The sequence below is a fragment of the Helicoverpa armigera genome, chromosome 9, assembly GCF_030705265.1.
Source record: "Helicoverpa armigera isolate CAAS_96S chromosome 9, ASM3070526v1, whole genome shotgun sequence".
Classification (NCBI taxonomy): domain Eukaryota; kingdom Metazoa; phylum Arthropoda; class Insecta; order Lepidoptera; family Noctuidae; genus Helicoverpa; species Helicoverpa armigera.
Window position 1 is genome coordinate 6,436,675 of NC_087128.1, and position 26,532 is coordinate 6,463,206.

At 35.5% G+C, this 26,532-nt stretch overlaps 4 protein-coding genes across 6 annotated transcripts; 2 read left to right on the forward strand and 2 right to left on the reverse strand.

The window, feature by feature from the left end:
* The first annotated feature begins 5,818 nt into the window (after positions 1 to 5,818).
* On the forward strand, positions 5,819 to 15,508 carry LOC110369912 (dnaJ homolog subfamily B member 6). 3 transcript variants are annotated; one of them, XM_021325544.3, is made up of 7 exons: positions 5,819 to 6,308; positions 8,459 to 8,554; positions 9,392 to 9,501; positions 9,895 to 10,032; positions 12,328 to 12,510; positions 12,957 to 13,215; positions 13,895 to 15,508. In XM_021325544.3, the coding sequence occupies exons 2-7, from the start codon at positions 8,490 to 8,492 to the stop codon at positions 13,992 to 13,994; spliced, it is 855 nt and encodes a 284-aa protein (XP_021181219.1). In that variant the 5' UTR covers positions 5,819 to 6,308; positions 8,459 to 8,489; the 3' UTR covers positions 13,995 to 15,508. The 3 variants fall into 3 exon arrangements, with proteins under 3 accessions (XP_021181219.1, XP_021181221.1, XP_021181220.1); XM_021325545.3 differs by lacking the exon at positions 5,819 to 6,308 and adding an exon at positions 7,590 to 7,737; XM_021325546.3 differs by lacking the exon at positions 9,895 to 10,032 and having other exon boundaries at positions 5,832 to 6,308.
* A 415-nt stretch (positions 15,509 to 15,923) lies between these two features.
* On the forward strand, positions 15,924 to 17,705 carry LOC110369958 (uncharacterized). Its single transcript, XM_021325622.3, has 5 exons — positions 15,924 to 16,279; positions 16,386 to 16,521; positions 16,615 to 16,700; positions 17,049 to 17,205; positions 17,396 to 17,705. Exons 1-5 carry the CDS (start codon positions 16,205 to 16,207, stop codon positions 17,668 to 17,670), a joined length of 729 nt encoding a protein of 242 aa, XP_021181297.3. The 5' UTR covers positions 15,924 to 16,204; the 3' UTR covers positions 17,671 to 17,705.
* Positions 17,706 to 18,058: 353 nt separating this feature from the next.
* LOC110369930 (uncharacterized) lies at positions 18,059 to 19,143 on the reverse strand. The gene is made up of 2 exons (XM_021325569.3): positions 18,906 to 19,143; positions 18,059 to 18,255 (listed from the first exon to the last, which is right to left on the reverse strand). Exons 1-2 carry the CDS (start codon positions 19,095 to 19,097, stop codon positions 18,115 to 18,117), a joined length of 333 nt encoding a protein of 110 aa, XP_021181244.3. The 5' UTR covers positions 19,098 to 19,143; the 3' UTR covers positions 18,059 to 18,114.
* A 402-nt stretch (positions 19,144 to 19,545) lies between these two features.
* Positions 19,546 to 26,485, reverse strand: LOC110369929 (hyccin). Its single transcript, XM_021325568.3, has 8 exons — positions 26,287 to 26,485; positions 25,459 to 25,664; positions 25,214 to 25,379; positions 24,961 to 25,055; positions 24,666 to 24,883; positions 23,863 to 24,107; positions 23,639 to 23,755; positions 19,546 to 20,315 (listed from the first exon to the last, which is right to left on the reverse strand). The coding sequence occupies exons 2-8, from the start codon at positions 25,648 to 25,650 to the stop codon at positions 19,849 to 19,851; spliced, it is 1,500 nt and encodes a 499-aa protein (XP_021181243.3). The 5' UTR covers positions 25,651 to 25,664; positions 26,287 to 26,485; the 3' UTR covers positions 19,546 to 19,848.
* Between the last annotated feature and the right edge of the window lie 47 nt (positions 26,486 to 26,532).

Genomic DNA, 26,532 nt, shown 5'->3' on the forward strand with positions numbered 1-26,532 from the left:
GATTTCTAGGATTTGAATTTTATTGATTCGTTGGCATTAGGTTTGCCGAGAGAAATATTTCAATCGAATCTGACATTTGAATATGAAAATACATATACGCATCCAACCCATAAGATCTTTCTGATCCCACGCCTTTTAAAAAGAGACGTGCCAAAATTGGATCACATTGGTACCTAATTTTGGTCATGACACATTAAGTTTTTCACAAATAAAATCATTGTTGAAGAATACGTATGGAAAATATCACACTAACTCATAACGTGATAATGTTTGCGGTAGAAAAGTTGGCACTTAAACACTTTCTCTAAATGTTAGACAGTCGTCAAGTCGTCATTTAGTTGGCGTGTTTGACTGCTGAGGCCGATTTAAAAATGCCGTTACATTGCTTGTAAAGTACCAGATATGTGAAGATAGCGATTTAATGGAATCAGTCATTTCATGTGTATTAAATACCGTTCCACTGGCCTCAATCATGTGCCAACGAACTTACCTACCTATATGTGAGTGACGGAAAGTAAGACAAATTATAAATTTCTCTTTTAATACCATGTAAGATTGATTTTTTGGTTCGTTATTTGCACACAATGTGCTTTGACGTGAAGTTACCTCTCAAAATACACAGGTATAGAATGCACTCAGTATTTTTTTTCAAAAGCCAATATTGTAGGTAGGTAACCCTGTCTATTTTCACATTCTATAAAGCGCCTAAATTATTATATTTACTTTGTTTGAAAACATATTTTTACTTTTACGTATTTTATTTTTTTGTTTGTGCTAATCGACATTAGGTATATTAAAACTGGTGAGTAGTATTTTAGTTTTACCACGAAATGTTGCGCTTAAAAAGATGTTTCAAATGATATACGACTCATTAATAAAGGAAAGTAGACCAACATCCAAACATTTTGCCCATTCTCCTTTATTGACGGGAGCTCTTTCGCGTCAAAAGTGTCTAAAAACTTTCCACGTTTATCAGGATTAGGATTGAAACAAAAAACGCGAAAAACAGATAATCACTTTAAAGTGAAAGTTCTAGAAAATTCTTGATAAACTGACGGCAGAAATTAAAAAAATAATGAATTTGAATCGTGTGCTGTGTGCAATGATAAATATGGTCCAAAATATGTATGCTACCTAGGTATTCCAAACAGCTGCATACCTAATATAACATAATACTACACGTACACAGCTTATTAATAGAATATGACGTCATACACGTGATATATTTAGGAAGCGGTAGATACTTACGTAGGTATATCTGTCTACTTCTATAATTATACCACCTCTTGCGACGTGCAGAAATAGCCCAAATCTCTCAACCTATCCGAGTATGTAACACTAAGATTGTCTACATAATACTCGATATTTACGAGTGCTTCATCAAAAAATTAAAAGCACTTGGGGTATGCTTTTGAAAATGTTAATATGTAATATTGAAATAAAAACGTATAATCTAATTATGTAACTGACCATCAGCATTCCTATCCAAAAGCAAACTAATATTGATGGTACCTACTGCTGCCTATGATCAATCACAATTGGTGTCTCTTAGATAAGTGTTCCATTATTTATTACATGCGTCTATGATTGTTTTAAAACGGTTAGATTTCCTGAATAATATTTTTACGTAATTTTTTCTCAAGCATACTACTCATAGGTTAAACATCAACAACAACTACTTATGCGATTGGCGCTCATTGGGGCAGGCCTACACTCAAGAGTGCACGGCTACAGGCTGATAATGATGATGAGGATGAACAACAACTATTAGATAGTGTCTCCGTAAATTCATTGATTTGGAACGGTACGGGAGGTATCACCCACAACGAACTTGGGATATTTACGGATTGCTACGTTTTAAATAGATTTCCACTGAAATATTATTTTTATGCGTAAGTATCAATGTAACGAGTTTTGTAAAGTCTATTCGCAGTTTTCATTACCTCCATTCGCGATTTAAAAATTGTTGTTCTCGTGATACTAAAACTATTTAAAATATTTGATACGTACGAATTATGGGCGTTCCGAAGCCGGGCAATGAGTGTAGGTACCTTTCTCTTCTTTCTTTCCTTCTTCAGGGGTGACTTTTGGTGAATCATACTTTTCAGAAGTTTTTGTTTTATAGTTTGAAAATATTGTTTTTACCATGTTTTGGCCAAAATTTCGAAAGAGCACCAAGATAAGTTTTGCAAACAACTTTGCCCATGGCCCATGTGTAACACACGTCATAATGAATTTTAACAGCGAGAAGAAAATTTAATGCCTGCCGAACGTCTTTTGTTTTTCATCGAGTGTACCAGCGAGGCAAAGCTCGCCAGGTCTCACTTGCGACTAAAGCAGAATGTGCTCACAGTTCTTAGCAGCGAAGCCTACATGCTTAGAGCTCTTAGCTTGAGAGAAAAGTTTTATTCCAACCGCATCTTTTGTTTTTCTTCGGGGTCGATTGCAAACTCTTGGTCTACTAGTGAAACAAATTCAACGATGGCCATACTGGTTCTGTTCTGTCTTGGGTCTCCTCCGGCCCGAATCTTAAACCACTTTGGGTTGGCAACAGCGTAGCAAGCTCCGTCTAACTTTCCACATGTTGGAAAATAGTAACTAAGTAGTCGGTCAAATCTGAACGGTCTATTTTTCATTGTGTGTAGGTACCTTCCATTCTACCTATGTGTCAGTGTCCTATATTCATAGGTACTATAATATAATGAGCTTAGTATCTCAGCACAATACTATTTTCAGGTTCAAATACAACTCGCGCCTACTAACCTATTTGTGTTGGAGCTAGTTTGTTGACCTCGTTGACCAACGACCTGCTCGCGGTTAAATACAAAAGCCACGAAGCGATGTGTTGTGCAGTGTGCTATATCGTCTAACTTACAACTTGGCATCATTATGCGCGGTTGTACTGGGTAATACTACAGCGAGCATTGACCCTTTGTATCATTAATATGTCCGCGTGTGCTAGTTAGGCTTATTACATTTTGATAGGTTCTGATTAAACGAACTTGAAGTTAGGAATGGGAACAGTGGCAAAGAATAAAATGTATAAAAATAATGTTATGCCTATATTATAAATATTGTTAGTAAATTGCCCCATCAACAACTTCAACAAGCGTTTCCGGCTGTTTTGAGGGGCTTGCAAAACTGTTAGGTTCATCCGGCCGTCATCATGGGAATGAGGCCTCACAATGCTTTGTGCTGGAACTTATAAACTGGCTACTGAGGAATTGGCATCAGACCCATCGATTCATTATATTTATTTAGACAAATTTGACTCCAATGTTTTTAGAATCCAATTGCTCAAATAAACTCGTCATACAGACTGAGACTATAAATTACCTTCCTCTTTCATAATCTTGCTGCAATCCCATCCATTATTAGGAACTTTCACCAATCAGTGCTTAACGGGTTTATTTTATGCAAATCGTTGTAGAAATCACGTATTTGGATATAATAGGTAGGTAATAAATATATGAAGTCGCTTGCTGATATAACTTTTAATTAGATAAATAATTTGTAGCTTGCATGACGGCTCATAATGACGGGTGTGTCATAAAGAGTTGAATTTCTCGAGACAGTCGAGACGATAAATCAAGAAACTTGATTCACATGGCAATAAATAACGTCAAGAGAGTTGAAGTAAAAGTTATCCTTATTTAATGTTGTGCGTAGAAATCCATCTAGTATTAACTCGGCACCCCTCCCCGCATGATGCGTAGCGTGTGAACAGTTTGAAAAGTAAACCGCGTTATACCCAAGTTTATGGGGGAGTAAGTAGGTCCTATACTTCAGCCAAAAATAAAATAGACCCGATCGCAGTCCTAAAAGACAGTACGCAGTAGGAGTCAAGACGGTAGCCTAGCAAATAGTAAATACTACGGCAATTCTTAAATAACATAGTCTGTCGTAAGAGTTAGCTGGCCGACTTTTGAAACAAGTTAGTAGTATCGGCATGGTATTACCACAGTATAAAGAACATATGATTTTTAGACTGTGGTATTACTGCAAGCGGGTGGCGCAGAAAATTCCTGCAACTCGTTGCGATTACTTCATTAAATGTTTTGCCTAGGCGTTTATAAAGTTTCGCCATTGTATGAACACAAATTATTTGCTCATGCTAATGCCAATATTTTGTGAAGTCAACGGCTTTTAAAAGGTACGCCTTTCGTGTTTCTTTCTTAAGCCCTTTATGTTCCTAGCAGGGCCGCGGTAACTCTTTCAGACAATCCCGCAGGTACCTCCTGGAATTGCATTTTAAAATGCGGATAAAAATGATTTACTATTATAAGGACCTACTTGACGCTCAGAAACCTAACTAATGGGGATCTAGAGCTGTGTCAGGAAAAAAATTTACATGATAACTTACACACACAGGAGAAAGGGAGAAAACCAGCTCATGGAAATCCTTGTGACAAGAAGAGAAAGAAAATTAGAATCTGAAGATGCCAGAGTGGAGCAAACCCCACAGCGGTGAGTGTATGTAGTAATATAGGAACTATCTTGTGTTTGGCCTTAAGATTAAAAAAATGCTAAGATCTTCTTCTTAAGAAAAAAGGTCTTCCAGTCCTAGCAGATTTAATATGCTTTGCCCAGTTCATATTTTTATTTTTAGACAAAACTTCATGGCACGTAAGAGAAAACTAGCTCCAAAAGTATTTCGCCCACATTCAACAACATGTGAGTGGGTAACTGGTTAATCATACCTAAATTCTGATGGTTCATTTTTAGCTCTATTTTTTGGTCGCTTAAGTAAGTAGTTCTTTCGCTTTCTCATATGACTAAGGCGAATGCTGTAATGATTGAGATTCAACATCATCTTTCGCCCACCACTCCATTCATTTGTCGATTCATAAACGGTAAATGGGTATAAGATACAATGGCTGATTTTTATTGAAGAAGTTGGATACCGTTGTTTCAGTTTAATTTAAAAACAAGCGTTCCATTTTATTCTTCTTCTCTATGAAGCGAACAATAGGAATTTAATCGATCTTAGCTTATGTTGAGTCACCCAATAAAAGTTGAATGAAATTTTCTGTCACACAGCCACATTATTAGCATGTAGTGACGTAATTGTGAGTCTTGCCGTATCAGCTGTAGTGACTGTACCGCAACCGGTCTCTTGAAGGCCGAGTGATGCTGAATACCACACTTATGCGATATGCAGTCTGTTTAAATAATTCACACTTTATTTGCATGAATCTTTAACTACTATTCTGATCGGAGGTATTACAATTTTTCTTATACATTAAGATTTTGGAACTCCATCGTTCCACCTTTACTACTTACCTAGTTCATAGAGTAAGTGAATCCTTACGTTGCACTACCTACATTGAAGAGTGTATTTATTTTTCTTTCGTTTAGTTTAAAAAAGTTTAGTAAAGAAAAATACAGAAAACCTGGACTATGCAAATCTGAAATCGCCAATGCGCCTTGAACAGTGGTCATTAACACTAATTTCTTTTATTTTTGAGATGAGATCTATGCCCTGAAGTAGGCAATGAAAGGATGTTTTATGGTCATGAGGCAAAACACAAATAATATCCGTTATCAATTAACTTTTGGCACACGATAATCATGGCACAATACAACTAAACTGTTATATTTTATCATGTGTTCTAAGATCTTCTGTACCTATGTCGTGGATAGTCATACATACGGGTAGGAAATGAATGAAGTAAATATAGGTTTGCAATTTCAGACATTAGCTATTGAATTGTATATTTGCTTTGGTGTGCGTTGCCTGCCTTCAGCTAGTCTTGTCCTTCACGCGCACGTCAGCTGGTGCGCGCTACTAGCGCTATTATTGTGTCATGTATCCGCTGTTCGTTGCCATTCGTGAATCGTTCGTTAGTATTCGCGTCTTCGAATGTCAGTCGATGGAAAACGTGCGCTCGGATCGTTTGTACAAGTAGGTGCGGTTACGTTACCGCTACCTCTACCTACGCTTTGTCTTATCGTGCCCACACTGACACCACTGTAAATCTGTGTTTTATCGATTTCGTGTGCGAAAATTTTCCATTTGTTTGGCATTTTGTGGAAAACAGATGATTCTATTATTGTGTTATTAGTTACTCATGCAGATTGAAAACAAGTGTCATTGGACAAGATCAGTCATCCATTTAGTGCAAGTGTGTTCGACATAAACCGTTTGTGATAGTGCCATACAATCGTTTGGGAACAAATCAAGGTTGCATAAGATTCAAGAAACCGGATAAGAGCTACAAACGTTGAGTTTCGCAGTTGGAGATCAATTCTGCTATCCGTGGTTGGCACCAACGTTAAGTCACCGGAAGAGCCAATGTTATTTTAAGGTTCGTGTCTATTACCTGCGTAAACAGAAACTTAAGATTCGGACCCAATATAGCTGCAAAACCAAGGTGGCAAGATTAATCATTGTTATGACTATGAAATATGACACTGACATTAAACATTTAACCAAAGTATTTTGTATGCACAAAACATTCATGTATATTGGGAACTGAGACTATTAGGGTATGCAAGTATTTCAATTAAATATACGGCACTTTTGCTTGAAAATAAGCAGATGAATTTGCCTAGGTAACGCATAACGTAATAATCGAAACAATAACAGCAGTTCAAGTAGAAAGTGGCGCCCTCTTACCTGTTCTTCCAGCTTTGTCCTCGTGGTTAATTAAAGTATAGGAATACAATGCTTGTTTTATTATGATGTCGATAGACGATAAGCCTATAATTTCGTTAAAGTATGGCTCAGACATATATCATAGTGGTGCCTATTACACTTACAAATGTCTTAGTTCAAATACATTTAACGACTTCGCTAAATGAACCTACTGGAAACTGAAATTAAATCAAAAATATAATAGGTATACCTACATTTACATTAAAATGTCGTCATTCTGCTGTTTTTCTAAAATTTGCTGTCGCCACTGATTTAGGAAGTCGAACCTATATTATAGTGAAATGAAATAGGAACCACGCGAATTTAAGGTCCATGTCGAATGTTCCATTAATTGAATTAACTGGCACAAGGTAATCTTTAAATAAATATGTGTGTAAAAAAACTGTACACGTTGGTTTCGTAGGTACCTATTTTGCAAACAGTCTAACAGGCTAATCGGCATCATTACAACAACATGCGATATAGGAACATACCGGCAAGATATTTGTTAAAATCGCACCACAAGTTACGATAACGCTCTTTGTGGACGAGTTAATAAATAAGTATACTCATATAACTGCTGAATCTTACCTTAGTAGTCATATTGATAGGCATATACGTATTTACATATTCCCAGGTGCATGAAACGTTATGCATAGTTCTCATCATAACTCTATAGTGCACTATTTAAGATTCCAATTCTAATAGTCAGCTGCTCCGGTGTCTACTCCCGAAAGGATGTATTATGTGTTTAATTTTTTTAACCTTTTTTGAAACTGCATAGGTATATTTTCTATAGATGTGTTATTCCTTAAGAATTGTACATATTCCGATCTTGTTCATCAGTTAATGCAAAATTATTATTTTTTCATCACGCTGGAGAATTGCATCACGCACGAAAAAAAATAATCTGTCTATGGAGTGCACTGTGAAATTGACGTTTACTTTGACAAATGAATGTCATGACAATTGACATTGTGGTGGAATGTTTTTTTGTGTTTTGAGGTACTTACAAAAAAAAGTCATATCAATTTTAAAATTTCTGCCCTATTGTGTTTTTTCTGGGTTCTAGATAAATTATTGTTTACGTATATCAATCGGTAAGTTAAATTACGGTGTCATTTTTGTTATGATAAAATTGGAATCCCGAATAATAAATATGTACGACGCCGACGCAGGGCAGTCACTGACTGCCCAAATCGATTTGGATTCCTATCTATTTTTGGTTTTACGAATAACTTACCTTGTCAGTTGTGATGTTTGTTAAAGTTTTCAAAATTTGCAACTATTAATGATTTAAAACAGTACACAGGATTTTAGACAGTTGAGGGATAGCTTCAGTCTCCTTATTGTACAGCATTTTATATCCCACCTTATGTTTTTGCTGGAATCCAATGTTTTATAATTTCAAGTTTTTTATTCAAAATGCCTTTACTTAGTATTGAGTACTTTTACTTCTAGATACATCCAGACTAAATGAAAAAGCCTTAAATATAACATTTTTTTATATTTTTATACACTAACTAAACCATTGTTAAAAGATTTTTTTTTGTATAAAAATGTATATAACTAAAGCTGCTTTCTCAGGTAACAAGAAATAATGCCAAAATCTAGTGCACTATTAGTTCCATGAAAACAACAAGGAGTTGAGGCCTACAGCCATTCGCAATGTTTTATTTTTCGGTTGATTACTTACTAGAGATAGAATTTGACAGTAGCCCCATACAAGTAATGTCAAATTCTTGTCACTAGTATCCACAACCACAGATGGATAGAATATTGGGAACAGTTGTTAACAGGAAGATATTTTTGTTATTCTAGATCTTCACACATCCCTTGAGGGAGACCAGCGATGGTGGACTACTACAGGGTACTAGGCGTTACTCGATCTGCTTCAGAGGCAGAAATAAAAAAATCGTAAGTAATTTTATTTTGTATGATTATTAATGCCTGTACTGACAAACAAGAAAGTTATTTCTTTTCAATATGGATGTTAGTTTTTTGATATTATCTACTGTACCACAAGATAATATGACATGGTTTCCAATTGTGTTTTGTAAAGAATTGTGGAAATAAACCTATTATGGCTGTCAACATTTTTTTTACCTGAGCACCTAGTCTTAGGGTCTATTCTATAATATATTCTATTTTGGTGAGTATTCAAATTGCAATTATAACCTTCCAATTCACTGTCTGATATCAAGCTGTTGACATAGTCATTTGCTATATTTTTAGGGGTATTGTACATAGTTCCCACGAGACTTAAATGCAACCGCATGAAGTAGAAGTATTATATAAAAACTGCTATTCATGTGGAAAATAAATATTTTTATATAAAAGTAAACTGCTTACAGACCTACACTTTTCTATACTGAACTATTTATAGTTTGCTGGTTATTCCCTTTCATTTATAGTCTTAGCTGGTATTGTGTTAAACATCCAATATGATATGTACTTATGATGTAATGTTTACAATTCATACCCATGTTTATACTTTCTGAATGTTTGTAATAAAATGAGAATTAAGAATAGAGAAAAGGAGCCTTACTTTGATACAATACAAACAACCAAACTTGGCTAACTGAAACATTGAATAGGTATTATATTGCATTGTTATTGCCACTCCTTTTAATAAAACCCATTACACTATTCACAAAATACCTACTTGGCATCACAGCTAATTATCATTATCAAAAATTTAAAGGAATGGCACCATATAAAAATTTCACTTAATAATGTTAATTGAAATTTCAGTTACAGGAAACTAGCTCTGAAATGGCATCCTGACAAGAATCCAGATAATGCTGATGAAGCTAATAAACGATTCAAAGAAATATCAGAGGCTTATGAAGTTCTTTCAGATGGTAAGTTTTCATTCACTCTTTAAAAATACACTATAAATGGATTAATTACATTGTTTGTTTAGCTGGAGTATTCAATGTTGCTAAAATGTATATCGCTAGTCAGATATTTTTAATTTAAAATTCACTTAGATGCTTTTAGAATTGATTAACCTGTATTTCATACTTTGACTTAAGTTATCAGATAAAAAATGTGAATACAACAGCTATCTACTATTTAGAAAACATTGTTAGTATTTTCATGTATACCACTGTAATGCTGACTAAGCATTTTATTATACTTAATATAAAGAATTTACTGTTTACTGTAAATACCACTTTGTAAAAGCTGCTACTACTACTAAATCTAGTGGCTGCTTGGTAAACAAGTGTAAAATTATTTTTATTGTTGGGTAGCAAACAAGCGGAAATTATATGATGCACGGGGTTCCAGTCACCACGCGCACAGATATCAAAGCAAGAATGGAGTCAATGGGCATCGGCACTTTAACTTCAGAGGGTTTTTTGGAGACACGCCATTCCACCGCTTTTTTGGTAGCTGTCTATTTAATGCAGGATTGGCTTCAAAGTTGTGAATAATATCATTTGCATCTTAAGATATGTGTTGAATGATTATGCAGATCCAGTACTTCTCTACTTTCAGTCACACTGAAAGGACTTGTACTTTGGGTTACATTCTGTTATGATAATATTCAGAACAACATAAAAAAACGTTGTAACCCTTGATTTATTTTGTTTTTGGGCCACTTACCTACAGTACTAACATTGAGTTTCGTGTGAGTTAATCTTCTAATAATTAAGCTTAACATTTTTCCAGTACTTTAACTGAGTAAGTTTTATTTGGTGTTTTGGTTTTATAATTTTATTAATTACCTTTTTATTGGCACAAAGTTACAAGTAGGTGATAATACCTACAATTAACTTCAAAGTTGCATTCAGTTTCTTATTATTCCTCAGTGAATAGTAAGACAACAAGCTTCTACCCAGTTTACCTTGTTTATTATTGCACTGTCGTCATAACAATTGAAGTTAGGTAAAATTGCATAAACCTCTACACTTCTACAACATTTTGAGTAGAATGCAGTAGGACTGACCCCTTTTTATTAGATTTCAATTGAAAGGAACATTGTTTAATTCATATAGGTACTTATTAATGTGGAAGTTTTTATGTAAAGCATTCAATAGGTCATATACAAACATTATCCTCCTACGCACAAAGTGATTCACCTTCTGGGTGATGAATAAAATTGGTACATTATGTATATATATTTGGCGAGTCATTGTAACGGCACCGTGAAACACGGAAGTCGGCTAAGGCTAATTACTACATTGATGCGACATTGTGAAATAAATAGAATTGAGATGGTGGTCAACGGCTTTACCGAAACTTTAAGGAAATTTTATGAAGTACTGACGATATTATTAGTTTCGGACAATCATTCAATGAAAAATGCGCTAAAAATAAAGTACGTATCACCTACTGAAAACACGAATGTTTTCTAAAAACAGAATCTTCAAAAGCATTTTCATGTTTACAATATTTGTATCTATTAGTATTTATTCATTTGTCTTGAGTATTCAATGACGATTAAATAAATAAACAATTCTATAATTTCATTCTCATCTAAAAACAGCACAGACTGCAACTCTGTATTGGGACGATAAAGACATGAAATATTGCTAACGCAATTTCTTCGATGTTATAAGCACATCGATTTGTTGATGCTAAACTGATAGTAATTTACACTCATCGCCTTTTCATTTTCGTTTGTCTACAATAAAGTTACTTTTGCTTCACACCAAATACAACCTTGACTTGATTTCTTTTATATTTTAGTGTTGCGTGTGTTGATTTTAGTTTTATTTGCGCGTGGATATTTATATTATGCTTTGCTTTTTAACTACTTAATAATTATTGCATACTAATTCCCACGACCTAAAAGGCATTTTCTTCATACTTCTGCGTACACCCACGTCGCTATTTTTGCAAGTAGATGCTTTCTGGGAATTCGAAATAGCAATTTATCGTACAGGTGCTTCAGTAAACATGTATCATATTGTATGGTACATATACATAGGTGTAGGTTTGGAATACGAAGGTATTTAACTTTCATAAATGCATAACGTTAACGTTTAACATAATTAAAATTTTCGCATTAGAGTTTGTCAACCACATTCCAGGAACTGGTTATCAACCTGTCACTCTGGTTTTTACTTATACCTAAGTTACATCATTTATTTTCCATACGTATATATTTGTAGGAATTATTAAAAAACCAAAACAGGTACCTAATGTAATAAATGAACATGTAACAAACCATTAGGTTAGTTCCCTAGTTCAGCTCCAAGGTTCACCTAAATTTCAGACTTGTAAATCGGGAGTGAATAAATAACTGGTCAGATGAGAACGAATGTAACATTTAAAACGTGACCTATGTCATTCGGTAATACCCTTCCGGTCACGTACATAAAACTTGAAACCGACTTGTATTATTCTACGAAAAGGTATTGCGATAAAGCCTCGTTTTCGCACTTGGCTAGGAGGCACATGTCACACGTGCGCTGAGATGGACGATAGCGTCGTCTGTAACTATCTGCTGTAACTGTACACCTTTGAAACGTATTCAGATTGCTAGTTAAACCCCTTCAGAAGTTCCGTAAACTGATGACATCATTTACTTCGACGATGCGTGTTCGAGACCTCTTTATATTAACTACGTTTATGTGCGATTATTGAACTTAACGCATGACGTGTTAAGCGTAAAACCCTGCAGCTTTTTTTGTAATAGTGATACTGAGAAACCTAATTTTGTATGTTGTTATTTGCAGAAAGGAAGCGGCGAGTGTATGATCAGTACGGCAAAGAAGGATTGAACAACGGCAGAGGCAGACGTTCCGCTCCCGACGACGATTACGACTTCGGCTACCCTAGTTTCCCGTTCACATTCCGTGACCCCGAAGAGGTTTTCAGAGAATTCTTCGGCGGGTCTCCGCTCGGCGATTTATTTGCTGGTAAATTATTCTTGTCTAATAAACTTAAAATATTACCTACATGCACACGTTTGAAGAAAATGATAACTTAAAAAATACTAACATCCGTATTGAAAACCTTTTTTTGGGCAGTCGGTTAAAAATGGGTAGGTACGTTTAGGTATAACATCGCTATTGTGCGAGTTTTAAAGAAGAAACTTATTTGAATGCTTGTTTGCATTGAATAGGAATCCAACTTTACTGAACCGATTTGGGGAAAGCTTTCACTGTTGGGAAGCGGTAACAGGTTTTATGTATTTGTGATCCTTGAACCCAAGAAGAAGTTCCCACTGTCAATACCTTAACAACGACTCGATGTTAATGATGTTCTCATGATTGTTGTAGTCACCCCGATTGTTGTAGTGTATGTTATGTATAAATAATAGAAATTATTTATTTATTAATTGTATTATTATCTTTTGTTTCAGAAATCAATGGTCATGGAAATCATCATAGGCACGGCCGTAGAAGCCACCCGAGCACTTCCCTCACGTCATCCCTGTTCAGTCCATTTGGGTTCGGCATGCATGGACTCGACGACATATTCGCCCACGCCGCGTCCAATGGGAACACTTTCACTTCATTCTCGACATTCAATAGTTCACTGGCGGGCCCCGGCAGCGCCAACATGAGAAGTACCACCACCACCACGCGCATCGTCAACGGAAAGAAGATTACTACTAAGAAGTGAGTATTACAACTTCATGTTAATGTCTACTGCTTTTGAATAGGCACTTAACAAAATATAAACTAATTAGATAGGACTTTTTACACAAATACTAAACAAATAAACAAAATATATTTCAATTAATTAAGTAATGGTTATTTATTGTATTTAGGTTAAATTGTTTACCTTCAGCTAGGTGCCCACTCAAATTGAGTATAGGTCATGTTAAGTATGGTTTGGATAATAATTGCACAACAAACAAAGGTCCGTATTTGGTATTGGTCACATAATGTCGGGCGTCGCAAGTCTCTGGGGAACGATGTAACCCTCAGGAGCCGAGATGTAATTGTTGTGTATCTAACGTAACTAATGTAATGTTATGTTATAACAAGTATAAAAGCTATTGAACCGATTTGAAAACTTCTTTCACTATAACGAAGCTCGATTATCCCCGGGTAACATAAGTTATACTTGGTCCGGGTAGGGGAAGAAGATTCTCCGGGACGAAAGTGAAACCGCGGGAAAACTTTATGTATTAATATTGCAGCATAATATTAATGAAGAAATTGCGCAGCCTGGAAGTAGGTCAGTTAGCCAGTAGCCTGCAATACCTGATTGTTTTAAATTACATGTTTCGCTTAGTTAATTGGAAAATATTCTAGTTATACTTTACTGAATACAGTCATTTACTTATTTCAGGGTGACGGAGAACGGTCGCGAGACAGTAATGTCGTACGAGAATGGGGTCCTGAAATCAAAGACTGTCAATGGCGTACCTCAATCATTAACATATAGTTAAACTATAATATAATAGCTTATAACCAAACTTGATCCAAATCTACTCAACATGTTTGCGATTTATGAGTTCCAACTTATAATTTATAATTTTGCTTTATTTAAACATGTTGTTCCAGTCACTGTAAATTTTAGTGGTGGAAAGTCTAAACTAAAATAATGCCTATCTAATTTTAGTTGTAATAGATTACTATAATTTTGCTTCTTTACCTACTTATGTTAACTTTAAATAATTATAATTTGAGTGAGATTTTAGAGTATTGCTCAATGTATAAATCTCGCTCTAGGAGTTGTAGGTTCCGTTTGTCGTCGCACGTGCACTGCCGATGATCTCTGATTCAATAACGAGCTTGTATGTTACTGTTTCTGGAAACGACACCACAAACTTATTAGACTTTGTGTACAGCGACGATAATTTTAATTTGCTGCCAAGGTAAGTTTTATTTTATAGCAACTAGGGTATAGAAATATAATCACAGTTACTTTTAATTTTCGACTTTTGTAAACATTTACGACATACGATATAAACAAAAATTCAAAACATAATGTTAAATGAAACTTAATTTAAATTGATGGCATTTTAATTTTTTAGTTATTATGTTATAAGAATTTCATGTTGATAGACAAGCTTTAATTGACTGGAAAAATATCGTCAGATGTTTCAACATCAATTGCGTAACTTTATTAAGTGGTACTTATAATAATATTTCTGTGTAGCGAACTCTTCTATACTTATGACATAGACACCCTACCTTAGTCATCTCAATTCCTTGTAAACATAGTCATGTGTGTCAAATATTTTTAAATGAACTGTTTTCTTCAACAAACAAGACTTTAAATTGTTCAAGATTTTTAATAAGAAGAGAACAATAGTATTTACTCTTTTTGCAAAATGATTGATACAAAGTGAAACGCTCAATCTTTCGGTACCAAATTTTTACTTCTTCACTGACATAATTACAATTATGGTATCAAGGCTTCGTTGATTACAATAAAAAGTTACACTTTATCCTGAACAATTCAGATAAGTAGAAACCTTTTGTAGACATCTTAAATCCACAACTATTGTGACACAAAATCATAATTTGTGTTTTACTTATGTTTGTATAACATTTTATTATAATGTGTTTGCCAAAAAATAGCTTTGTAAGTTAGATTTTGCCAAGATTTTGTTCAAATTTTGTATTGGGTATTTGATGAAGTCATTAAACATAAAATTACCGATACTGTGTTATAGTAGTAGTAAAACATTTTTTCACGTGGAAATACTACATCATAATGTACTTAATATTTCTGTTGCAAAGAATTTGATTTAAAATTGCAGTTTCATAATATTCTAATAATATAGTGCAACCGTTGCCGCTTTACATTAGTAAATAGTGCCATTACTAAACCAGAGAAAGCAAGCCTAGCACACATTAAATGTAAATAATAATGTTTAACTGCAAGATCTCGTTCTTAAATTGTCAGCAACTATTAAGCACTGCAGGAGGAATTAATAAATAAAAATAATTTGTACATTTGTTGTTTTAATTTATAGATAAATCACAAAACTGGCTGTTCTAATTAGAAATTTTTCGGTAATGTACTTAAGCGTTCAATTCTCCGTGTGTAGGCACCGCCGTTTATTTTTTATTGTTTAGCGGGTTATGCGAGCGTGTCGACACGGTGCAGGATGTTTTAACGTTTTCGTGGGAGATCACATGCTCATTTTGTTTTACAAGTAAAATTAACATAAATATTATGAGATAAGACTAACCATGATTATAAAAATAAGAGTATACTTTATTAAGGTTTATAAAGAGAGAAGAAAATATTTAAGTGGGACAGACATCCTCCATATAAACATATATAAAGCCAATTTTGAAGGCGTTTAAAAAAAAAACCTCATCCAAATCGGTTCACCCGTTTAAGAGCTATGGTGCTATAAACACACACACAGTGGTCTAACACCCGTCTTTTCCCATCGGCGTTAAAATGTTATCAGAAATAAAATCTGGTAGATCAATGCTATCAGCAATTATATCGTAATTTACTGTTATTATGAGCCATTAAAGTTGTCACTGTCATGGCATAGGTAATACAATAGATTTTTGTTGGTCACGTAACATTTTGTTGTGATTTGTCATTCGGGTTCTACCTGTATCGGGTAGATAAAGCCAACCCACTTCAAATTAAAACAATATGTAAAACATTGGTGAAGAATTAGTAGTCATGGCTTTAGTGTATAGTTGCTGTTTTTGGTTTTCGTTGCGTTTAGGTGGAATTTTAATTGGCATATTTTCTTTGGTAGGTGTGCTACTTTCATTACCTAAATACCTACTTACTGAAAATGTACCTAATCAATTTGACGATTAAGAAATTAAATTTCTTTGTTAACCTTTAATTAATTTAGTTTCAGGGGCTTCTTGTATTAGTGTTTTGTTGCTTAGGATACGGTCATTCAGAATCTATAAAGGACGAGATTGCCAACTGGATTACTGATTACAATCTAATTTACGCGAAGACTTATCTTGAGAACATACAAGCAGGTAAGTGCCTACACTTTGTCGAAATTTAATTTATTCGTTACTTTAATTTAATCCTACAGAATAATATCACTATGTCTGCTTATATTTTTGCAGATCCAGAAAAATATATTTCATTGGGCATAAGTTTTACAAGCATTTATATGATAGTGTGCGTCATATTTATATATGGAGCTTACACGGTGCGTAACTTAAGTTCGTGACATCTTGGTATATAGCATTTGGGTACTTTGGCTTATCCCATATAAAGAATACTTATCCAATAATAATTCAACTTTCAAGTAGTATGTACCTACCTACCTGGCTGATTTACTAACTGTCTATGACTTGTTTACCATGCTCGTGGATGGAGCTCGATCCACAACAGTTGCAGTCATAATTAAGGTCATCGGAACACCACGGAAAGGGGTTCGCTGTAGAGTGAACCTTCCTATCTATGCGAGCTCACAAGCTCGAGAAACGCGCACGTGCATAGCGGGGGAAGCACCAGCACTTCTTTTATAATTAATTTTGTTTTGGTTTTATTCCAGTGTAATAACATTTTAATGGTCACTTACATATTGCTGGAGCTGTTGCGGCTTATTTTGATTTCCATTTTAGTAGCAACCTTTTTACTTTTGATCAAGCAAAACACTATGGACATTGGACTACTGATAGGAGCAAGTGTCGGTGGTGGATTTCTGCTTCGTAAGTCCTAACATACCTGTTTATACATAATTCGATAACGGATATAAAATCATAAAGTCCGGTGGACTAGATGTGTGCACGGTGCACCGATGCCAAAACAGTGGCTCGGCGGCGTCAAAATAGCATTGGCAGACCAAGTCACCGGGAAAAGCTGATATGCAGGAATATAATAAAGCCTGTATTCTTTCAGTGGGAATGTTTTACATCTGGGTATGTGCTGCCAATCTGCCAATTGTCATAAACGAAATGGAACGCGACGAACAGGCTGCTATCATCAGCAAGCTCGAACAACTGCTGGAAGTTAATCAAAGAAACGCCCCACTGGATACCATCCCCTTTTCGGCTCAATCAGAAGATAATATAGTTAACAGGAACGTTTTCATTGTCCCGCGAAATAGAGGCGTTAACGGCATCAAGAGAGTTACCAATCACTCTACGTTAATTACTAAACCTTATGTGCAATAGTTTTAATTAAATTCTGTAAGCTTCACGAATGTTTTTTTGTTACCTACATTATGCCCGAGTCACCATAGGCTCTATTTTATCCGGGTACGTAAAGTTCCCCCGGGACGTGGGGCCAGTAACTACCTACAATAACGTGTCTTGATCACATATCTATGGTTACATTTTGAAATCTCGGTTCTCAATTTATATTCGTTTACGCTTGTTGTCATCTTGTTGTTCTTATCGATAGGGTTCATAGGGCAAATAAATTGTAGACTATCAAACACAAACCTACGTATGGATAGTTACTTAGTAGGTAATCATGTAAACACGAAAGCATCGTGTCCTAACGTATACATTTCCTAAAAATGACAAGTGAAAATGTTAAGATTAAAACTAAATAAGGATAAAACCTGCAAAAACGTTTATTTTGGTTCAAAAATCATAGATATTTTCGATAGGATATTAAACATAAATTTCGATTTGGTAATTGAGCGCACTGCCACGTTCACTTTTAAGACGAATGTTGACAAAACTGAAGCCCACACCGCCGGCTGTGACGGTAGCGCTTCCTGCTGAGTGATCTATGTCCCTGGCTATGACACCCTGAAAGATTAAACAATAAACATAGTTATACGTACTTCACATATATCAGTAAGTATTGATTTGATCTAGGTATGCCGAAAGAATTAAGTAATAGGTAAGTTTATAAACAGATAACCCGCCCCTGGCCTGTGACTAGATAAGTAGGTACCTACCTAACCTTTTTGTCAACTCGTGTCGTTTTTATTAGCATCTAAAAATCCACCCCCAAGATTTCATAAATGAAAACAAACGTATGAAATGATTGAAACGTGCGGTTAAAATCCCCATTATCCCATTATATATGTATCTATCTAAAATCCTTGCCTATATCCTTTGGTAGGTATAATTAAGTACCTTACCTTGAAGCTACCAGTAGGCAATTAGTTCAACTTATTTTTGAGTACCTGACTAGGTACTCTGTTAGGTACTTATCTACTAATTGTACAGTGAATGCGGGTATTATCTTAGAAAATTACCTATTCCTTGTTAATTAGCACCCTTGGTTAAATTAACTAATCGCCCTTATTATTTTATTTCGTGACTGGGTCCATGTGTGTCTGAACGAATAATACCTGTTTATTAATGACAAATAATGATAACTGTATTTGCTCCCTAATATAAAGATAGCCGAAATAGCTACAAATACTGTGAAGAAAAAACTGTATGCATACCTTAATTATTTGTTGACCAGGGTCTGAGTAGAACACTTCCTTAACTCTCTTTTTGAAAGGAAAGCCCATGTAGTCTGCTTTCTGTTGCCATACTAAGCGAGTATTGTAGCTGGTGCCAATAATTAGATCGTTGGCTAAGCATGAAGATATTGCTATCAACACGAAAACACTTAGTACAATAACGCACTTCATCTTTGTAGTCGCGTTAACGGAACGTTGTCTGAGTGCGATGTAAACCTTCAACTCTTTATAACGCTAGTAAAAGTTAGTTTAAATATGTCAAATGTTTTGAGTAAGTATTGTGATAATGATATAAGAAACGTCAAAGTGCAAAGATAAGCTGAGAGAGTGAATAATTAAACGATATTATTCAACCAATTATTACATTTCTAAGAAAAAAAGAGTATAGGCGTATTTTTTACACACTGTGCTGCGTGACAAATAGTTTTGAATAACAATTAACAGAACGCAGAAAGTCTGACAATCAGTCTTCCCGAGGGGTATCGGATTGCCCTGGTAACTGGATTAATGGTCAGATAGGCAATCACCATGCATAACACTGGTGCATCCGGTTAGACTGGAAGCCAACATAGTTTTGGAAAAGGTTAGGCGGATGATGATCCTAAAATGATACGACAAATTATATATTAGACATTTATTCCGGATAAACTCTGTTAAACATTTAAAGAAAAGCCTGTAACAACCAATTTAAACAACAGCTTGATTAAATTAATATTTCATTATGTAGACCGATAAAGCAATATCAACAGATGTTGATGTAAGTACATATTTTAACGCACCGTAACCAGTAAATAGAAACATGATCATGTAAACTATATACGGAGAAAGTAGATAATACCTTCATAACAATTTGCTACCACCTTGAAACTTCAAAGGTTTTTTCCAATAACCACGAACCATTCAACTAAGTATACGTAACAACTTACACCGAACTGACTTGCATTGCCGCAAAACGTGGAGTAGTCTCCATGTCCAAAGAGTCTGAAGTGACTTGCGAACGTGTGTCAGAGTTCTCAGTGCTGTTTTGTATGGACGTCAAGGACATCTTTTCATCTTTCATACTACCATTTGCTTCAACGGAATTTTCGGTAACGTTTGATTTCTGTTGCGCATCCACCATATCACCTCCGCCGCCACTCAATGAATTCCAAATGCCTTTGGACGACTCCTTGAGGGTAACTTTCTTCTCGCTTGTGGTAGCACCCTTGTCTTTCCCGTCTTTAGTCTTTTTGCCAAGAACTGGGAATGAACTCAACTTGGGTTTGGAACTTCGGATCGCACCGCCTCGCTGAATGGGAGCGGCTTCCGCTTCGCACTCTTCAGTGATCGAAGTGAGCATGTCTGCCGAATCCGTGGGCACCACTTGCCCAGCTTGGATAGGAATGTCATCTGCGAATAAATTCAAAAAATATTAAATTGAGTCAGATTTCAAATGATTTTAGTGAGTGTTTTGTGAGCTTGCTTGAGGCATTTCACATCTAATACGTCATGATGAATCCGTTGGGAGTGTGTATTCAGATTTCAGACTACTCCTAAATTGCAGTTTTCATGACGACCTGCCAACTAATAAAGCTATAGACGTTTACAAGGCAAGTGACTACACTGTGTACAACACTGCGATCTACAATTAATTAATTCCTTAATGTTATGTCAGCGTGAAGAATGTAATTCGTAAACAATGTAAGCTAAGCGCAGAAATATAAATGAACTGTTCCTGTCTCGGTCTCATTAATGAAATCAGCTTTCGTTCTATAAAATTACATAAAAGTGCGACTAGGTCATGGAGTGGACAATGACTAGCGGAGATGCCATAAAGGAAAATCTCCTAAGAAAGCGCGCCAAAATGCGGGTGTACGGACGAGGGACGTTGTCTTCGCCTTTATACGCCTTCTTTGGGTCCGATATTTTTTTCTAATACCAAACATCGTAGAACAACAAAATTTAAAACAAAAAAGATACGCCTTGTTAGTTCACTCGTAACTGATTGGTCATGGCCACCGTCCGTGTTTGACCTAGAAGGCGCCTACCCTACCTTCATTATGACATCTCCGCTCATGTTTCCTTACTCCGTTTATTTGACATGGACTACAATTACTAAGTGATGAAGCAGACTAGTCAATACATATGACTCGGATTGAGTACCTACTGAGAAGTGCTGATGGGTTGAAATCCTACATTTTGACTGTACCTATTCGTGCTCTTCATAATACAAATAATTTTGTAAAGTGTAGGTATACGAGTGAAAAAATATGTGTTATTTTTTTCTAAACAACCTAGTGAGATCTGTGTTTTATATTTGGCCTCTTCAGGAAATGTTCCATAGTTTCATTGACATTGTCGCTTTTCATGATGTGGGCAACTTAATTTGATCAGATGATCACATCGTTTACTTTTCACGATTTTGTCATCCACATTTGAAAATTCAGAGACCAAAATATGTCAAAATTTTTGAGAAGACAACCGGTACCAAAGTGAAGTCGACAGACCCCGTTGTGCGAGGCTTTCCGGTAGTTTTATCAGCCCCGGATCTAGGGGGGGGCAAGCCGGGGCCTGTGCCCCGGGCGGCAAATTCAAGGGGCGGCAAAATCAGGCGGCTGCCAAATTCAACAGACCAATGGATAACTCATCATTTATTCAATTTTGACCACAGTATACGTAAATAAAAATAGCACAAGTACAGCAATTTCATGGCCATATCAACTTGACCGATACCCTGAGCGCGGAGTAACACAAGCTGCATGACTGCACGAACATTTATTATTCACGAGGCGAAGTTTTAGCAAACTAAAATTGATTAAAAATTATTTGCGATCATCTATGAGCCAGGAAAATCGCATATTTATTTTTATTTTAAATCCTAAATTACAGATTACTGTAATAGTTACCTTCAGCGCCATCTTAACCTATGGTGCAAGGTTTGCGAATAACCCAGGCGCCTCGGTCTCAGGGGCGCCGCGGGACGCCCCACCACCACGAATTTCGATGAAATTACACCCGTTTGATAAGGAAGTTCCACATTGTATCACGATACTGACAGGCAAAGTTCCTAAAAATGCGCCTTCGCTTTGTTTGATCATTTTCATTTTTTACTTTTAACATCCTCCAACGAAGTGAAAGAATTCTCGCTCGCTACGCTCGCGGTTAAATGACAGTGTTTGTGCTGTTTTTCTGATTGTTTATTATTTTTATTGACTCGGTCGTCGGTCATTGATTCGGTCACGGATCACGTTTTTTGTACACATTTCCCAGTTTAATTTGTGAGTCTTCATACAAATAATTTAAAAAAGTTCGCTTTACAGTGTACTTGATCAGATAATTTTGTGTCGTAGGCTCAAAAAATTTCGCGCTCGCTTAGCTCGCGAAATATTATACATCATCATCACTGCTGAACATAGATCTCCACAGATACCTGTTGAAGGTGACCTGCATCGAGCGTCTTCCGGCGACCTTTATATTATACATGCATTGCCTTAATAACTTCATTAGTCCACGCTGTCTTACCTTTTATAAGTCAAATGAAGGAAACATTTTTTTATGGAGTCCTCAAAAAAAAAAGTTTGCGCTTCCGACTGCTTGTTATTATTTTACAGCGCTTTTTAAAACATATTAACTTTTGTGTCCCAAAATTGAAAAATTTGCGCGCTCGCTTCGCTCGCGCTACTTTTTACAACTGCCTTGGTCTTTCTCGACTTTCATAACTTAAACCTGGCCAACAGTTTGAGCCTACAATGAATTGGACACATTTTTTAAAGTCCTTTTACCTACCAAAAAAGTGCACTTCATTCGAACGTTCTTATTTATATTCCTTGTAACTACTGTAAGCACTTCAATACATAGTTGGCGCATGGGTGATGATTGCACCCAGGCGCTACATGAGCTAGAGACGGCCCTGCCTGCCTACATATTCATAGCTAATATTATATGGATGATAAAGGTGAAAATAAACATAAGTAGGTAGGCGGGGCGGCATTTTTCAGATTTTGCCCCGCCTAATAAAAATTGAAGATCCGGGGCTGAGTTTTATCGGAGATTTGGATTTCGTAAAAAAAAATTACGAACTGCATTTTTATCCTTGAAAAGGGATAAGGGCATGAAGATGATGATGATGAATTATATCCTTGAAAAAAAAAAAATGCTTTAGCACCTAAGTATCCTTTTGAAAGCCGACATTGATGCGTGTTTAATACCGTGATATTACGTAGAATTATCAACGTTACTGCACATACAATCAAAGTTTTTAGTCCACAAGCTACAATCCAAAGTACGAGGCGAGGAGCATGCATTTGGCAGCAGACAATTACGTTCATCTGTACGTAAACCAAAAACATTGAAATACAGTAAGTATTATTTCAACTAGTATCGTAACGTTAGGAGCGCTAAAACAACAGTCTACATCTACTAGAGAGGGTACAACGTGTAGAGTACTGCTATCAGACTTTTTTCAACTTCAGGGTTCCATAGTCAAAGTTACTTAAAACATGATGTACGAATTTAAATAAAGCAAAATGATAGCATAGATACCAGTCATTAGGTGTTTCTGCAGACCTCAAAGCAAAGCTAAAGATAAAGCTGAAAAGGAATTATCAACTATTATTTTTAAACGATTAATGCCAGAAAAGGCGTTTAACAGCTGCCTATGGAACCCTGTCCTGTGAACTATATACATAGCAACAGATTAATAATTGAATAAATGACTAACATTCAATTCTCACCTGGTAACTTCTTCGTACGGAATGATGCATTAGTGATCATGGATTTAGACATAGTAACAGTTGTGGTAGCCGGAGACAAAGCTACACTGATACCCATGGGGCCATCGCATGGTTGACCTGAAAAATAAAACATTAATTGGTAGATAAAATGGATAAACAACAGGTATCTAATTTCAAGAAAGCATATTGGAAATGGTTACAGATATTAGGTACATAAGTTTTACCTGAGGGATTATTTTTCAAGGAATTTATCACAGCGCTGGAAACCAACATGACATCAGGATACAGTTCATATTGGGCTCTTTGGTCTATATCTTGCACAGCTTGATGTGCCAAGGTGTAGAACTCATTAAACATAGCAAAATAAGCCCCTTCAATCATTTCCAATAAGAAATTAGGTGACACTGGTATCCTGGAAATTTTTCTTACTGGTGCACTTGATTTTTGATAAAATCCTTGGCTAACTATCCTGTAATAACATTAAATAAAATTTTAAAACCATCATCTCAGTACGAGAATATGTAAATGTGACATTTACTTAAATATTTTTAGATGCTACGTAATGAATCACACCAGAGATCCTTGATTATAGTCTGTTTTTTAATCTCGTAGACTAAATTGACACTTGCAAAATGTCAAACTTTCTAATAATTTTGCTAGCTCTGTGGTGCAGTGTTGTACTTACGATACCGGTTCTTTGAATCGTAACTTTTTACAATAAGTCATCCTGAAATAATGGGCTTATCCTTGATGATTACGCATGGCTTTGCGTGGTCAGATATCCCTGGCAGTTTGTAGCACGTCGTACAGCCATGTGTACGTACGTGAATTTTAAATATAAAACTTTGATTGAATATTAAATTCGTCTATTATAGATAAAAAGTTACGATTCAACGAACCGGTATCGTAAGTACAACACTGCACCACAGAGCTAGCAAAATTATTAGAAAGTTTGACATTTTGCAAGTGTCAATTTAGTCTACGAGATTAAAAAACAGACTATAGATATTGCCAAAAAAGTTCTTACCTAGATGCAGCTATGCAGAAATGTCGTAATGCAAGCTTTGGCAATAAGCTCAATTGTCGATTGTAAATGAAGAGCAATGCTGACATCACTTTTAGCCGATTTTGTGCATTTAGCACCTCAACTTGTGGTAATGGGCCCCAGTTCACAAGCTTGGTATTGCACTCTTCCCATCTTCTCAATGCACTTTCAGTTAGAAACTGGGATCCCAAGGATAGTGGCTGAGAATCATAATACATTATAGTTTACAAGATGTACTTAAAGAATTATTTAAATACGAGCATAAATTAATTTCTACCTCATGATAAATGGATGCTTGAGCCAATGATGGGAGCCTAAATGACACCACTTTGGGCTTACCCTCTTCATCCACAACTTCAAAGTTGTACAAGCCTGTAAAATTAAATTGATAAAAATTATATTTGTTATTATATGTTTAATTGAATAATAGCAGAAACTCCTTAAATGGATTAAATGGCATAATTGATGTGACCGATTACTGCACGATAATTGGTCATCTCAATTACTGAGTGTCAGTGGGTTAGTCTTACCAATCAATAATGTTTCTATGCAACGGCAAGTCTTTTTATTCCCTTGAGCTACAGAGCTCAGGTAGTTATAGATAAGAGTAGGTACAAACTGTAATGTAAACCTTTGTAATTCAACCTCTTTTGACCGATAGAAGCTAAATAGCTGTGTGCAGACATTTTCCAATATCTGAAATTAAGTAAACAAAGAGTTAGTCTTCAACACAGATTTTCAACAGATTTCAATATCTGTATGGTCAAGAATTTACCTGCTCATATTGTGATTCACTCTCCAATTTATTACTTGGTTCACTTTCATCTTCAGAATAGAACAGGTTAAAGATTGCCGTGGCTATTTCATGATTGTGTTCATGTTCAGCTGCAAAACTTTTTATTTCATTCTCTTGTAGTGAAGCGTACTCGTTGATCCACTCGGATATCAGTTGCTTCCATTCTGCCATTATGGAAAATGCACCTGTAAGAAGGGAAGAAAAGGGAATTATAATTTTTAGCTCCATGCAATAACAGAGTACCAATTTTATGTGATATTTAGTGGTTAGAGTTATGGATAACTTCATCTAGACTGACTTTATATGAATATCTTAAGGGCAGTTAAGGGTGACTAATGAATACTATTCTTGCAAAGAAAAAGCAAAACCCTATGAGATATTTCAGCAAGGTATTTTTTTATGTTTCATAATCTTGACGTAAATGAAATCATATGGGTACTTATGTATAGAAAAGGCAGATACTTATTTCATTTTAAATTGTTTGCATTCCTTATCTACTAATATTTTTTTTTAATTATTATATTTACCTATTACTTTCTTATTTTCAAAAATACTGTGTACTGAATTAAAATAGTGAATACACAATAATGGCATTGAATGCATTGGAGCAAGATACTGATGTCCTGTACTTTATGCCACACCCCTAATAATAACTTCAACATGAAAATAACAGTACGTTAAGAAGATATACTAGATTACAGAATCATGGCTGGCCATATTAACTAAATTACTGCAACAAAACTGCTTCATTGAAAAATCGATACAATTTTCCGTACGTACTTGTGTGTAATACAAAGATTGACTCACCTTTTTTATTTGACTATTTTTACTTTAATCCAATGGAAAATAACTTAGGTTTCGTTACTGCATCATAAAATATACATGGTCTGGAATAATACTGAATTAGTATTTTATTTCATTAAATAAAGTTTATTTTTTCTTGTGGAATTGGTTGGTCATAGACACTGACAGAAGTGACAGTAGGACCCAGGCAGGTGTAATATTGAGGGAAGCGAACAGTCAACGTCAGTCAGCCTACAGCTACTCAGCCAT

Coding starts and splice junctions, on each gene's coding strand:
- LOC110369930 (XM_021325569.3), bottom strand. CDS start 19,097: ATGAAGTGCGTTATTGTACTAAGTGTTTTCGTGTTGATAGCAATATCT. Junction 18,256..18,905: donor CTGGTCAACAAATAATTAAG/GTATGCATACAG, acceptor TTAATCTTTCAG/GGTGTCATAGCCAGGGACAT.
- LOC110369912 (XM_021325544.3), top strand. CDS start 8,490: ATGGTGGACTACTACAGGGTACTAGGCGTTACTCGATCTGCTTCAGAG. Junction 9,502..9,894: donor TTATGAAGTTCTTTCAGATG/GTAAGTTTTCAT, acceptor ATTGTTGGGTAG/CAAACAAGCGGAAATTATAT. Junction 10,033..12,327: donor GCCATTCCACCGCTTTTTTG/GTAGCTGTCTAT, acceptor TGTTATTTGCAG/AAAGGAAGCGGCGAGTGTAT.
- LOC110369929 (XM_021325568.3), bottom strand. CDS start 25,650: ATGGCAGAATGGAAGCAACTGATATCCGAGTGGATCAACGAGTACGCT. Junction 25,056..25,213: donor CATAGAAACATTATTGATTG/GTAAGACTAACC, acceptor TTAATTTTACAG/GCTTGTACAACTTTGAAGTT. Junction 20,316..23,638: donor CCGTACGAAGAAGTTACCAG/GTGAGAATTGAA, acceptor ATTTATTCGCAG/ATGACATTCCTATCCAAGCT.
- LOC110369958 (XM_021325622.3), top strand. CDS start 16,205: ATGGCTTTAGTGTATAGTTGCTGTTTTTGGTTTTCGTTGCGTTTAGGT. Junction 16,701..17,048: donor TTATATATGGAGCTTACACG/GTGCGTAACTTA, acceptor GTTTTATTCCAG/TGTAATAACATTTTAATGGT. Junction 17,206..17,395: donor CGGTGGTGGATTTCTGCTTC/GTAAGTCCTAAC, acceptor GTATTCTTTCAG/TGGGAATGTTTTACATCTGG.